General features: G+C 40.1%; 1 protein-coding gene across 1 annotated transcript; it reads right to left on the bottom strand.

Annotated features, from left to right (window-relative positions):
• Positions 1-202: 202 nt before the first annotated feature.
• On the bottom strand, positions 203-11,164 carry Mmp13 (matrix metallopeptidase 13). Its single transcript, XM_055615568.1, has 10 exons — positions 11,033-11,164; positions 10,704-10,945; positions 9,670-9,818; positions 9,366-9,491; positions 7,191-7,352; positions 5,829-5,949; positions 4,849-4,982; positions 3,026-3,185; positions 2,367-2,470; positions 203-1,503 (listed from the first exon to the last, which is right to left on the bottom strand). The coding sequence occupies exons 1-10, from the start codon at positions 11,159-11,161 to the stop codon at positions 1,403-1,405; spliced, it is 1,428 nt and encodes a 475-aa protein (XP_055471543.1). The 5' UTR covers positions 11,162-11,164; the 3' UTR covers positions 203-1,402.
• Between the last annotated feature and the right edge of the window lie 1,128 nt (positions 11,165-12,292).

Raw genomic sequence — 12,292 nt, 5'->3', positions numbered from 1 at the left:
TCATCAGCGTCAGGCCCACCAAACCCTGGCAGGATTTATACCAACATTGCTAGTTACACACAGTTCCCATATTTAAATTTAGAAGGAAGGAACGAGGGAGAGGAGAAGGGAAGAGGCTACATTTTATAAGAAATTTAAGTAACCATTTGTTTTAAGAAAATTTGAAATTATGGCCAAACATCAAATACACCAAATATCAATATCTGTTGAAAACAATTTTTTTTTATTAAAAACAACATAAACACAGTCTAACACATTGTACAAATACACACTTCTTTTTCATTGACCCAGTGTTATAAAACCATCTCTTTGCACAATAATTGTTCACATATCAGTAAGTGCCAAGCGTCAGACACTAAGGAAAGCAGTGAGGACTGACAAAACAAGGAGCTAAAGGGGTAGTCTCAAAGTATTACTGCCCAGTTGACATGGTTTTCGTTCTGGCTGACTGTGCCTTAACAGATTTGCTTAGTGTCTCCCTTAGTTCCTGCCACACAAGTCATTACAAGGGTCTATCTGTGTGTCAAAACTGGGTAATCAAGACAATTAGGTAGGTAAGTAGGGTTGAAACACTAGTTTTATTCTAAAACAGTCAAATAATTTATGAAAAAAAGCTATGCGCTTACATAGGTATTTTATAACAACTTTGATGTTTCACTCTGTGGCCTATTAAAGACCTAAAATATTTTTAATAAAAAGAGAAATCCTGTTTCTCTATTTTCTATTAGTGTTCACAGCCCTTGAGTGACAATCCACAATAAAAATTAAGCCTAATGCAATGCCACCTGCGCTGCCCTTGCCCTCACAGCGGCTGCACTCTCCTTCCTTTAGTGGCTTTGATAGTTCCTTAGGGTTTGTGTGAAAATGACTTTAAGTCTGAATACTCACAGTGAACAGCCCAAATGGCTCCTTTGGAAAATTGTCTGCTAATATGTATTTCACAGGTATTTCCACTTATCTGTGTTCGCTGATGGCTACCACACACTTCCCAACATGTTTTATGCTTGTAAGTTTATGAATTTTATTTTTTTGGTGAAGACAATTCATAGTTATATAAATATAATCTGTTTCATGGCTTTTAGGCTTTTAGATAAATATATTAATAATTATGTTCACTCTTATGAACAGATAGACCCCATGTTTGTTGCAGGAAATATCAGTCTTGTTTCTTCAGAGCACCCAAGAATGAGGCAAGCCTCAGGGCTCTCAGTTTCCTTACTTAAAGATTCTTCAGTGTGGTTCCAGCCACGTATAGTCTTATAGATACACCGTGCTCAAAGATAACTTACTGAAGCTTGTTCACAGAACTAAGCCCTCCCCCACATCACTGCACCACCCCCACAGTCTGAAAGTGTTATCCCAAAAGCTCTCTAGCAGTTAAATAACAATTTTGAAAAGACGCTCAACACCACAGTAAGGAATTCGTCTGCATGACTCGCACAATGCGCTTACTCCAGATGCTGTACTCAAACTGTATCGGCCCATTGAAAAAGTAGAGATAGCCTGGGAAGAAAGAAAAGAAAAAGAAAAATCTCAGACTTAGAATTATTAGGATTTACTGCAGCTAAGAGTAGAGACAGGATCTTGATGGCCCTTCCCTAACTATCCAATTGCTCTCTGCGGTGCTGGAGAGCCATCAGAGTTCTGTGAGGGCTCACAGGATCTCTAATTAAGTTTTACACCTCTCGGTCTTTATTTTTAAAAATGATACCAGAGTTTTAATATATTGCTTTTAGTTTAAAATGACAACAAAAATAAAAGAAAAAGAGGACAGCAGCTTGAGAGTGTGAATGGGGAATATGGGAGGCGGTTGAAGGGAGGACAAGAAAGCAAGGGAAATTATATAATTGTACTTTAATTAAAGGTATTTTTAAAAATATGTAAACATTTACAGATTACATAAATTTTACTCTAGAGTTAATTGTCTTGCTTCTCGTGGTAGTTTTGATGTTAGAAAAATTGGTGTTTGTTAACGGTTTTTAGTTAGGGATAATACCTATTGTAATAATTAAAGCAAAAATAACCATAGTTATGATAGTTATGAATCTTTATAATTCACTCCCCACTCCAGCCATAATTTGAATTATGACATAACCTCCTGCCTCTTGACACCTTTACATATAACTTAAAGTCATCTTTAGGTTCAACAGCTGTGATTCGCACACTTGGCAGTAATTAAGTAAAATTCTCGTTATCCTAAGCACGTTATTCTGTTTGCTATCTAAGTAGCACACAGAAACAATTACTACCTTAGTAACAATGCTTATAGAAGACATCTGAGTTCTGTACTAAAATCCGCTGTCTGTGAAAATTCTCTGAGGGGCCCCACAGCTACTCTGCAAAATCACTACATTGTAGCCACTTACCATTTTTCTCATAGACAGCGTCTACCTTATCACCAATTCCAGGGAATTCATCTTCTATGAATTGGGGATAGTCTTTGTCCATAGTCTGGTTAGCATCATCGTATCTGTTTAATAAGAAAAGGAAAGCTGAATTTATCAAAAACACAGAAGAGGATGACAAGAAAGAGAATTCAGACAAAGGATCAGAAGGAACAAAATTGCCAGAGTTTGGAGACGACTTTGCTGCATGAAGAAAGAAAAGAATGAATGGCTGGGAGAAAAATAAATATTATAGATGGTGTGCGTGTGTGTGAGATGTGTGTGCCTGCATGTGTGTGTGTGCGCACGCGAGTGCGCCTGTGCATGCATTCATTAGATGTATGCACAGGAGTGGGGGGCGGGTTAGTCCCTAGAGGAGCTGAAATGGAACAGGACTGTTGGGCTGGTACACGTCTACAATAAGAGTATGAGAGTATGTGTGAGAGGGCGGTAGGCAAGAAGGAATGGACGGACTAAGTCACATGTGGAATGAGTGAAGCCCAGGGCTTTGTGTGCAAACTTAAAAATATAAGCTCAACAGTCACACCACTTTTGTCATTGAGAGCAGAGAACAAGAAACAGTTGAGGGCAGCAGTTAGCCACAGGTGTGGATGGACATGGTGGGGAGGGGGACGCCTCACCTCCACACCTGGTTCCCAGAGAAGAAGAGCGTCTTCCCAGTGTCCTCAAAGTGAACGGCGGCACTTAGCCTCTTCACCTCTTTTGGAAATCCCAATTCAGATATTTTTTTGGGATAACCTTCCAAAATGTCATAACCACTGAGAGCCCAGAATTTTCTACCTAGAATAAGTGAAAGAACAGATTTGATTACCAATGAGCATATATTAGGGCTGAGCATATAAGCATTTACCGAGAAGCAAATCTATCTAAGAAATAACATACTCAGTGTTAGTGATCTCCGTGTGTCTGAAACAAAGAAATAGGAGCATCCTTCTGACAAAGATAGAGTTTAAGGCCAGGGCTTCCTGTTTATCAATACAGCCAGACAAACATCACAACCCATTTGTCAACATATTGGCTCTGAACATTAAGTGAGTGTGGAGCTGAATAAAAAAAATATTAAAATTTCTAAACAAAAAATAACTAGGATCAGTGAATTGGATTCAAATTCAAATTTTATATCAATAAAAAAGTTACTTTTTTTTTTTTTTTTAGGAAGCAGCTTCATCAAGTGTAAGAGGCAAACTACAGGAACAACATTAGCAGAATGTTGTGTAAATACATTATGTTCATTTAGTCAGGGTAGGATTTTCATCTCCCCATCCATGTAAATATTAGGGATAAGTAGGGACTGGAGAGATGACTCATGTGTAAGAGGGCTAGCTGTGGAAGCATGAGGACCTGAGCCCAGATTCTGAGCACTCATGTACAAAGCCAGGCACTGGGGGCCAGGGCTGTAAATGAAGGATCCTAAGGGCTCGTGGAGTAATCAGCCTAGCCAGGGAATAAAGAAAACAGATAGAGCATAAAAGGTATATCCACAGTCTGCCTCAAACACACATAAATATGGCAAAGGACTAGAAAAGAAGATCGGGAAATGGAATAATAATAGAAGGAAAAATCATGATGAATTTTTTTCACATTTTCAAAATGTATTAACTATGTTTCCTTAGCAATCCACATAGGAAGACAATGCAGCCAGTCTTGATGAGACCTGATAGTCTAGGGTCAGATGGAAGTGGAAAAGACCTCCCCTATCAGTGGACTTGGAGAGAGGCATGAGAGGAAATGAGGAGAGAGGGAGGGGAATATAGATGGGATACAAAGTGAATAAACTGTAATTAATATAAAAAATTTAAAAATACAACAAAAAAGAAACTAAAAGGGAAACCTGAAATGAGGGTGATAAAGCAAAGAATGGGTATGATAACAGTGTCCTGTCTTGGTTTTCCCTTTGCATTTCTGGGTCAAACCCAATGGCCTCAAATGTGTTTGAGGCCATGTTTCCATCCCATAACACAGAGTTTTTCTTTATTTTTTATTAATTACACTTTATTCATTTTGTATCCCCCCATAAGCCCCTCCCTCCTCCCTTCCCGATCCCACCCTCCCTCCCCTTTCTGCATGCATGCCACTCCCCAAGTCCACTGAGAGGGGAGGTTCTCCTCTCCTTTCTGATCTTAGTCTATCAGTTCTCATCAAAATTGGCTGCATTGTCCTCTACCGTGGCCTGGTAAGGCTGCTCCCCACTCAGGGCGAGGTGATCAACGAGCAGGCCAATCAGATTATGTCAGAGGCAGTCCCTCTTCCCATTTTACATTCCAAATTAAGGACATTCTGTAGAAGAGGTGCAGGTACTTTCTGTTTTCCCCGTGTTACTGTTTTCTTAATTGAGATATTATTTTGGTAGTGGTCATGAAACCAAGTCTCTGGCAATAACAGTATTCACAGATGGGTGGATTTCTGCTGGCCGTTTCGAAAGACAGCCCGGTGGCAGCCTTACCTCTAAAGATGAACATGAGGTCCCGGGATGGATGTTCATAAGCAGCATCCACATGGTTGGGAAGTTCTGGCCAAAAGGATTTTGTCAAAAACAGCTCAGCCTCTACCTGCTGAGGGTGCAGACGCCAGAAGAATCTAATGCAAAAGGAAAACACGGTTTGTCACACTAAGTGCAGCGATTCCGTCCTGCTAGTTACCACTGTCCCCATCAACGCAGATCAGGAACTATCACCACGCCTGATACCCATAAAGGGAAAAGAAACGTCATCTCCCCCTCTAGTTATAAGGTCTAGCCATCCAAGTTCTAGCCTGATGTCTTCTCATTTGAAATGTCACAGAACCTTAGTGAAGGCTCTAAGTTTACTATGGGCTGAAACCATGCTTTATTCAACTTTGTATGTATGCAGAGTGGCAAGCAAATCTGCCATGCACCGGTGAGTTTTAGGAACGTATCTTCCATGATCTTAAGGCCCTCGCAAACTGACAAGAGAAAACACCCTGGAGATCATGCAATTGGAGCCACAACTACAGCGGTGGTGGGAAGGCCATCAGGCCACACATGGACGAATGAAGAGATAAACAGGTAAGCGCGAGATATAACCACCTACAACCTGAATATTTCCTGTTTCCTGACCTATAGGCTTCTCTTGTAAATCACTCCCTCTTTGACAATTCCAAAACAGGCGTTTGGAATCAGTCTCTGTATCTTGAAAGAAAGTAGTGTGGCTACTGGTAACTTCACTAAGTAGCAATTACTTTCAGTGGTTATCATGTTTTTCAAGAAATTGAGTTTCTATTTTCCCTTTATCTTACTAGGATTTATCTACCAGTTATTTGGTTCAAAACATGTAAGTAAACTGCCCTTGGGTCTACTGTTTCTGTGTTGCCCTTGGCAAGTGTGATGGATGCTTTGGCCGTTTGCTGCCATAGCTTTACCAGAGCTCGTTGCACACAGATTTGACAAAGGAATCTCAACAGTACCTGTCTTTAAAGATCATGGTTTCTCCTCGAAGACTGGTAATGGCGTCGAGTGATAAGGCTGGATCACATTTCTCTGGTGTTTTTGGGTGTTTACGGTCGTCGGGATCTTCATCTCCTGGCCCTGCAGTGACAAAGAAGACGTGAGAGGTTTTCAGGTGTCCCTCGTCACAGGACCGCTGATCCTTGAAGGGCCGCACTTCCGGAACTCAACACGCAACACCAAGCAATCCTTTCCTGAAGGCTGCCAGGGGCTACCAGGGTGCTACTACCCTCTGCTTTCACTGCTCTGGGCCTCTTCAAAATTCTTCTTCAAGTCGATGGTAAAAATCCAAGGTAAACCCAAACCCTGAGATCATTTCTGTCACACAGTTGGAGCCTATGACAGCCCTCAGGAGGCACACTGCTTGAAGGCCAGGTCTCCAGGAGCATCACCCGTGGAATCCTTCATCTTGCCTCCTCCTTTTGACTATTTCAACAACCTCAGATGTCAGCTGATTTTGCTTTACGAGTTTGCCACCCTGCAGCTCATCTCAGTGATGAGCAGGCCTCGTAGCAGCTCCACTGTGACCTGACATGTGTTTGTAAGTTTTCCACAGCCCACAGGTGTGGAGTTCTAACCCCACACTGCCTTTCCCCCTACATAATGCTGTCCACAATATCTTGCTCACATCATGGTGGAATTAAGAATTGCAAAATCAACTTGAAAAGTCCCTTTGCCCCCTTCAAGTTTATGCCTTCAGTCATACCATAATTGTTTAAATCCAGAGGTGTAACAGTGGGCTAGAGAAGCTTGAGCAAGTTTTCTGAACTAACACTTCAAGAGCGTTCGTGCTGATGCCTGTGAGCAGTGGCTGTCCTTCTATTTATGACACAGAACCCAGGAATAAATGTTTGGGTTGAAGTTTAAATGTTTTGTAAATATCACTGGAACACTGGAAGAAAATAAAGAGGAAATCTCTCTTTACAGATGTTGGTTAAAAACCACTAAAGGCCCCACAAGAGCTTCCTCTAGCAACAAAGTGCAGTGGATGAAGAATGTCAGAATGTATAAGAGCTGTGTATGTCTTCATGTTCATCATTACCTCTGCTGCTGTACGTGCACTCTTTAAACTCAGCAGAGTTCAGGGCCTTCTTAAGTTAAATGAGGAACAACAGCACATACACAAAGAACTATGGTCTGAAAAACAATTAGAAATTAACTGGTCTCTACCCAAGCAAATAGCTTGATTCAGAATGATAGATTCTTTTCCTTCATCTTTTGAAAACATGGTAAGTAGGTTATTAGTGGAGAAATAAAATGTGTGTCTATCGTGCCAATGTAACTCTGTTCGTCAGTGTTATAACTGGTAGGTTAAGGGTTACCGTAGAGAGACTGGATTCCTTGAACATCATCATCAGGAAGCACGAAGTGGCTTTTGCCAGTGTAAGTGTAGATGGGAAACATCAGGGCCCCTGGGTCCTTGGAGTGATCCAGACCTAGGGAGTGTCCAAGCTCATGGGCAGCAACAAGAAACAAGTTGTAGCCTGTAAAGAAAACAGGAAACCATGAGAAAACAAGGAAGGGAGGGTAGGACCAGGAGGAGGTGAGGGAGGGGGCTACAGCAGGGACACAAAGTGAATAAAGTGTAATAAATTTTAAAAAAAGATCCCCCATTGAGGAGGGAATGAAGGAAACCCTAATCTTTCCATCTATCTTTTCCTAATTCTTCATCTTACTCAAGAAGGATTCAAATGTTGATTTAAAGTACTAATCCTAACGACTGCAAGGACTTCAGCTCCCTGCATGAAGAATCGTTTACCTACAGCAATGCAAATGGATTGTTCTCAGATATTTAGTAGTCAGTAAAGATTTTTTATTTTTGTCTTTTCTGTCCAGGTTAAGGGAGTGGACAGCAACGATCTGGAATCAGCTATATGGAGTTCACTAAGGTCCTGCAAAGCTCTAGCTTTAGCTTAAGCTTTTATTAAGAGAGATAATGAACATGTCGCTCTATTTTCATTTTTCCTCTAACAACTCTTTTAGACTATTATTTGAAATTGTGTGTGAGTGTGTGGTGGGGAGTAGGGCTAGGGATGTATCTCAATAGTAGAGCACTCTGTGCCTGGTATGCACAAAGGCCCTGGGCTCAATCTCCAGCACCACAGAAAGGGTTTTCTCAAGAAAGATAGGCGAGGAGGAGCTTGAGCTAGTGTCTTATTTGTTCACTAAATATACTTTGTTATCAGAGCAAATATACAAAGAAAGCGAACTAACTTGCCAATTATAGGGCAATCAAAGGTCACATGATCGGAATGATCAATAATTATTGCAGTGACTAGTAGTGGTTCCCCGTTCTAGGCCTTTATCTGAAAGCTTAACCCAGAATTTTTGTCCTGTATATTTTCAATTATTTCAACTAAACATATCAAACGTGTGACTTCTGTAAGAGTCTGAATCTGAGATTTGCTGTGACTTTTCCTTAGCAATGTTAGAGGTTCTTCTCAGTAAACCCGCCCTTTCCCATGAGATTAAGAACATGAATATGCAAATCATCCTCTACCCCTATAGGACTGATTAAAAGCATTGGAGAGGGATCCATTGCAAATGGGCCAGTTTTACCCTGGAAGGAGCAGGTATCCTATTCATTCATTCATTCATTCATTCATTCATTCATTCATTCATTCATTCTCATTCATGTTTACTTAATTTTTTTTTTTATACAGAGTTTCCTTATACATCTCAGGCTGGACTCAAATTCATGATCTATCTTCAGCCTCCTGAGATTACAGGAGCTTGGATTACAGACGTACATCGCTGTGGCTGCCATCTTATTTAAGTAAATAATAAATAATAACCCCAACTTCTATGAAGATTGTTCTTAATTGCCCTAACTAAGGATCTCTGTTCCAAAGCTAAATCCTACTTTGAATAATATGAGGTTTTTGTTGGTAACTTGACATCACACTTAATTTGTGCTTTTAAAGACAAGAAATAGCTGAAGGTGGTAGCCACAGCAGTTTCTGTGCAACTTCTGCCTGTTAGCTATTTGGAATAGGATGTTCCATTGCTTTCACAAAGCAGTATTTATAAGTGAAGGCTGTAGGAAAGTCCAAGACAAGTAAAATGCCCAATGAAGAAAAGAAGTTTGGCTGAACCTGACATTAATATTTCAGCCAAGAAAAAAAAAATTTCAGTTAACATCCAATATAGTTGTGAAGCACAGATCCAGCCTAATGGTTTTTAGACATACATTTATAATAAACTATACTTCTTTAACAGGCAAAACTGTAATCAAGAATAAGAAACAGAACCATGCATAAAAGAGAAAACATTTGACCTCACTTCAGAGAGATTGTCCTTGAAGCCACAATAACAAATGTCATATAATTTATTCATATTTAATGATTTGTAAAAAAATTGGTAAGTGCAAAATATACTTTTTGTTATTTTAGAAAATATAATCAAACACTAAATTCAATTTACTCATATGCTTTCTAACTGTGTCAGTGAGCCCAGGTCCGATACCATGTGAGCTCAGTCTTTATAAGGAAGATTACCTTTGGAACTGCTCGTCCAGGTCTCATCATCATCAAAATGGGCATCCCCTCCATAGTTTGGTCCAGGAGGAAAAGCATGTGCCAGAAGGCCAGAAGGTCCATCAAATGGATAGAAGTCGCCATGTTCTAGGCACAGAATTAAGAATTAGAATCCCATTAAACACAGTAGTGCCTGGTTTAGCAGGGGCTGGCAGAATTTCATTAAGCGCTTTGAAAATGATGAGTGACTGGTGAAAGGAATAAAACATGAGAACGAGAAAGGATCAATATATTAACATGTTTTAAAATGATGCCCCATCTTTACCTTTAGTTCCAAAAGATATCATGATGTCAGCAGTGCCATCGTGGATTCTGGTGAAACTCAGGGGAGTCACATCAGACCAGACCTTGAAGGCCTTTTTGAAGGCCTTTTCCACTTCAGAATGAGACATGTCAGGAGTGTAGTTCACAATTCTATTCAACATAGGAAGTGTCAGTTACATTCTCAAATAGTAGAACTGTTTTTAAAATACACTTTCTTAGAACAGCACGTTTCAACTGGAAATGGCTCCTTTAAAAGTTCTGTGAGGAGCCAGGCACAATGGGGCACGCCTGTGATCCCAGCACTCAGGGAGGCAGAGGCAAGCGTATCTCTGTGAGTTCAAGGCCAGCCTGCTCTACAAAGTGAATCCAGGACAGTCAAGACTACACAGAAAAATCCTGTCTCAAACAAACAAACAACAACTACAAAAAAAAAAAAAAAAAAAAAAAAAAATTCTTTCAGGTATAATAGATACTTTACAAGAATAAAATTCAAGAGTTCTCTCAAATATTTAAACAGTACCAAATAAGTGAGTACTTGGCATCTTAATTTAAAATACTCAAATATAACCTGTTTACATGCTGAAATTTGGAACCAAACAAGGCGGCACTAAAGAGTTTTTGGGAAAAAAAAAAATGAAACCCTCTATCGTCAGGAGCTTCATCGTAAACAGCGGATTTTCTAGAATCTCTGCCTGACTTGTGGTTTCATTTCTAAAAGAAATATCTTGAGGCATTTACTGAAGAATAATGTTGAGGCTAGCACTAAGATAATAGGTCTTATTAAACTAATTTATTCATTTTAATGTTTAACAATGACTTATAGAACTATTTTTAGAAATACTAAGTGTAATATAAGCTTTTACTTTTGTAGAAAAATGAAAAAAATCCAACACTAAATATAACTTACTTCTATGCTTCTTAACTTTGTATTAAAGCTAGTCCTGAACTTCCAATTAAATACTCCAGGCCCGCTTAATGTCAGACACTTAGAAGGGAAGACAAACACAGGAGAGGAAGCTAAAAGCTGTGCTTTACCTGTAAGTCAAATTCGTTTGGGGCCATTTGAGAGTTCGAGGGAAAACATTGTATTCCCCCACATCAGGGACTCCGCATCTTGGTTTTCTCATGATGTCTAAGGTGGGCTCGTCCAGTTTGCCAGTCACCTCTAGGCCAAAGAAAGACTGCATTTCTCGGAGCCTATCAACTGTGGAGGTCACTGCAGACTTCTTCAGGATGCCCGCAAGAGTCACAGGATGATAGTATGACTTCAGGTAGTGCTAGAAAAGAGACCAAAACAACACACTCTTAAGAGAAATAAGACTTAAGAGATGCCCTACAATGCCAGGCTTGGCAGAATATTGTACCTCTGCAAAGTCGAGGTCTTCCTCAGACAAGTCATCATCATCATCATCACTATTGGGAAGGGGCAGGGACCAACAGTGAGTCCAGCTCAACAAGAAGAAGGCAGCGGTGGCCAGGACAGCTGAACGCATGGTGAGCAGCAGTGGCTGAGTCTAACTTTCCCGGGACAAGCACCTTCTATTTTATAGACCATAACGATGAGTCATGACTCAGGGACGTGTGTTAACTTCCTATTGAGTCGAAGGTAAACATGCTTACATGTCTTTTTTTTTTTTTTCCTTCTTCCTAAGTGTGGTTTGTGGCAGAATCTGAGGGGAATGGAAAATGAGGGTGTCTCTAGTTTCAGTGGGGGATACCAAAACCCATCTGGCAAAATAAATGGTCTCAGCATATTTATGGATATAGTGTGAGAAGCAGAGGTTAGTGTATTTTTCACTTCACTGGGCAAAAATGTCTTCTTCCTTTTGTAGGAAAACCAGCCACTCTGAGATTTTCAGGTAATAAGAATAGCAAAGTGATATATTTATTCCCATAGAAAGAGAGACAAAGTCCTGTTTGCAAAAGGTTTATAGGCTGATGAGTTCTCAACTATATTCTGTCCTGAGCAACAGCAGTGAGGATCCTTGCTGCATCCCCTTGCTGGTCTCAGAAATGGACCAGTGAAGCTTGAAGTCTTTGAGACACTGTAGCTGATTGAGTCCCAAGCTGGGATTTCAGTATCCTGGCATAATCTTTTTATGGCTGTGGAGACCTATACGAATTTCCTACATGTCCAAGCTCCTGTACCTGGGCTCTGGCGGAATGCAGCCACTGTAACGGTTAGGACCACGTACTATGGACATAATTAGGACTATGTTTTGAGGGATTACTTCCCATCAAATTTAAAAGGCATTTACTTCCTGCAATGACCCAAGCAGATACTTTGGAAATGCACAGGGTCTTATACTGTAGCCCAGGAAGCTTGGAGGTCACTATATATCCCAGAAGGACTTTGAACTCATCCCAGCCCACTGCGCCACACATCCTTCAGACTGATTTATTTAATCTACAGTGGATACTACAGTAGACAATCCTCCTGGCTTGGCTTTGTAAGCACTGTGATCATAGATGTGAAATATTGTGTTGTTTCGTTACAACATAACCTCTCTCCAGAAGAAATACTTTAATGAAAAACAAAAATAAACATCACTACTTCTCAATTTCAATACTTATTATCAAATAGCTTTTATGATTTATTAACTTATTCTTCCATTCAAGAACAA

This window comes from Psammomys obesus, unplaced genomic scaffold (genome assembly GCF_907164565.1).
Source record: "Psammomys obesus unplaced genomic scaffold, mPsaObe1.curated_primary_1811, whole genome shotgun sequence".
NCBI classification, from domain to species: Eukaryota; Metazoa; Chordata; class Mammalia; order Rodentia; family Muridae; genus Psammomys; species Psammomys obesus.
The sequence above is the reverse complement of the archived record's forward strand: the minus strand, read 5'-3'. Positions and strand labels throughout refer to the sequence as shown.

Excerpts from the sequence above, each read along its gene's own strand:
- Mmp13 (XM_055615568.1), bottom strand. The coding sequence starts at position 11,161 with ATGCGTTCAGCTGTCCTGGCCACCGCTGCCTTCTTCTTGTTGAGCTGG. Across the intron at positions 3,186-4,848 it reads CCTCATGTTCATCTTTAGAG|GTAGAAAATTCTGGGCTCTC; the intron begins GTAAGGCTGCCA and ends CACTTATTCTAG. Across the intron at positions 1,504-2,366 it reads CGCTGTCTATGAGAAAAATG|GCTATCTCTACTTTTTCAAT; the intron begins GTAAGTGGCTAC and ends CTTTCTTCCCAG.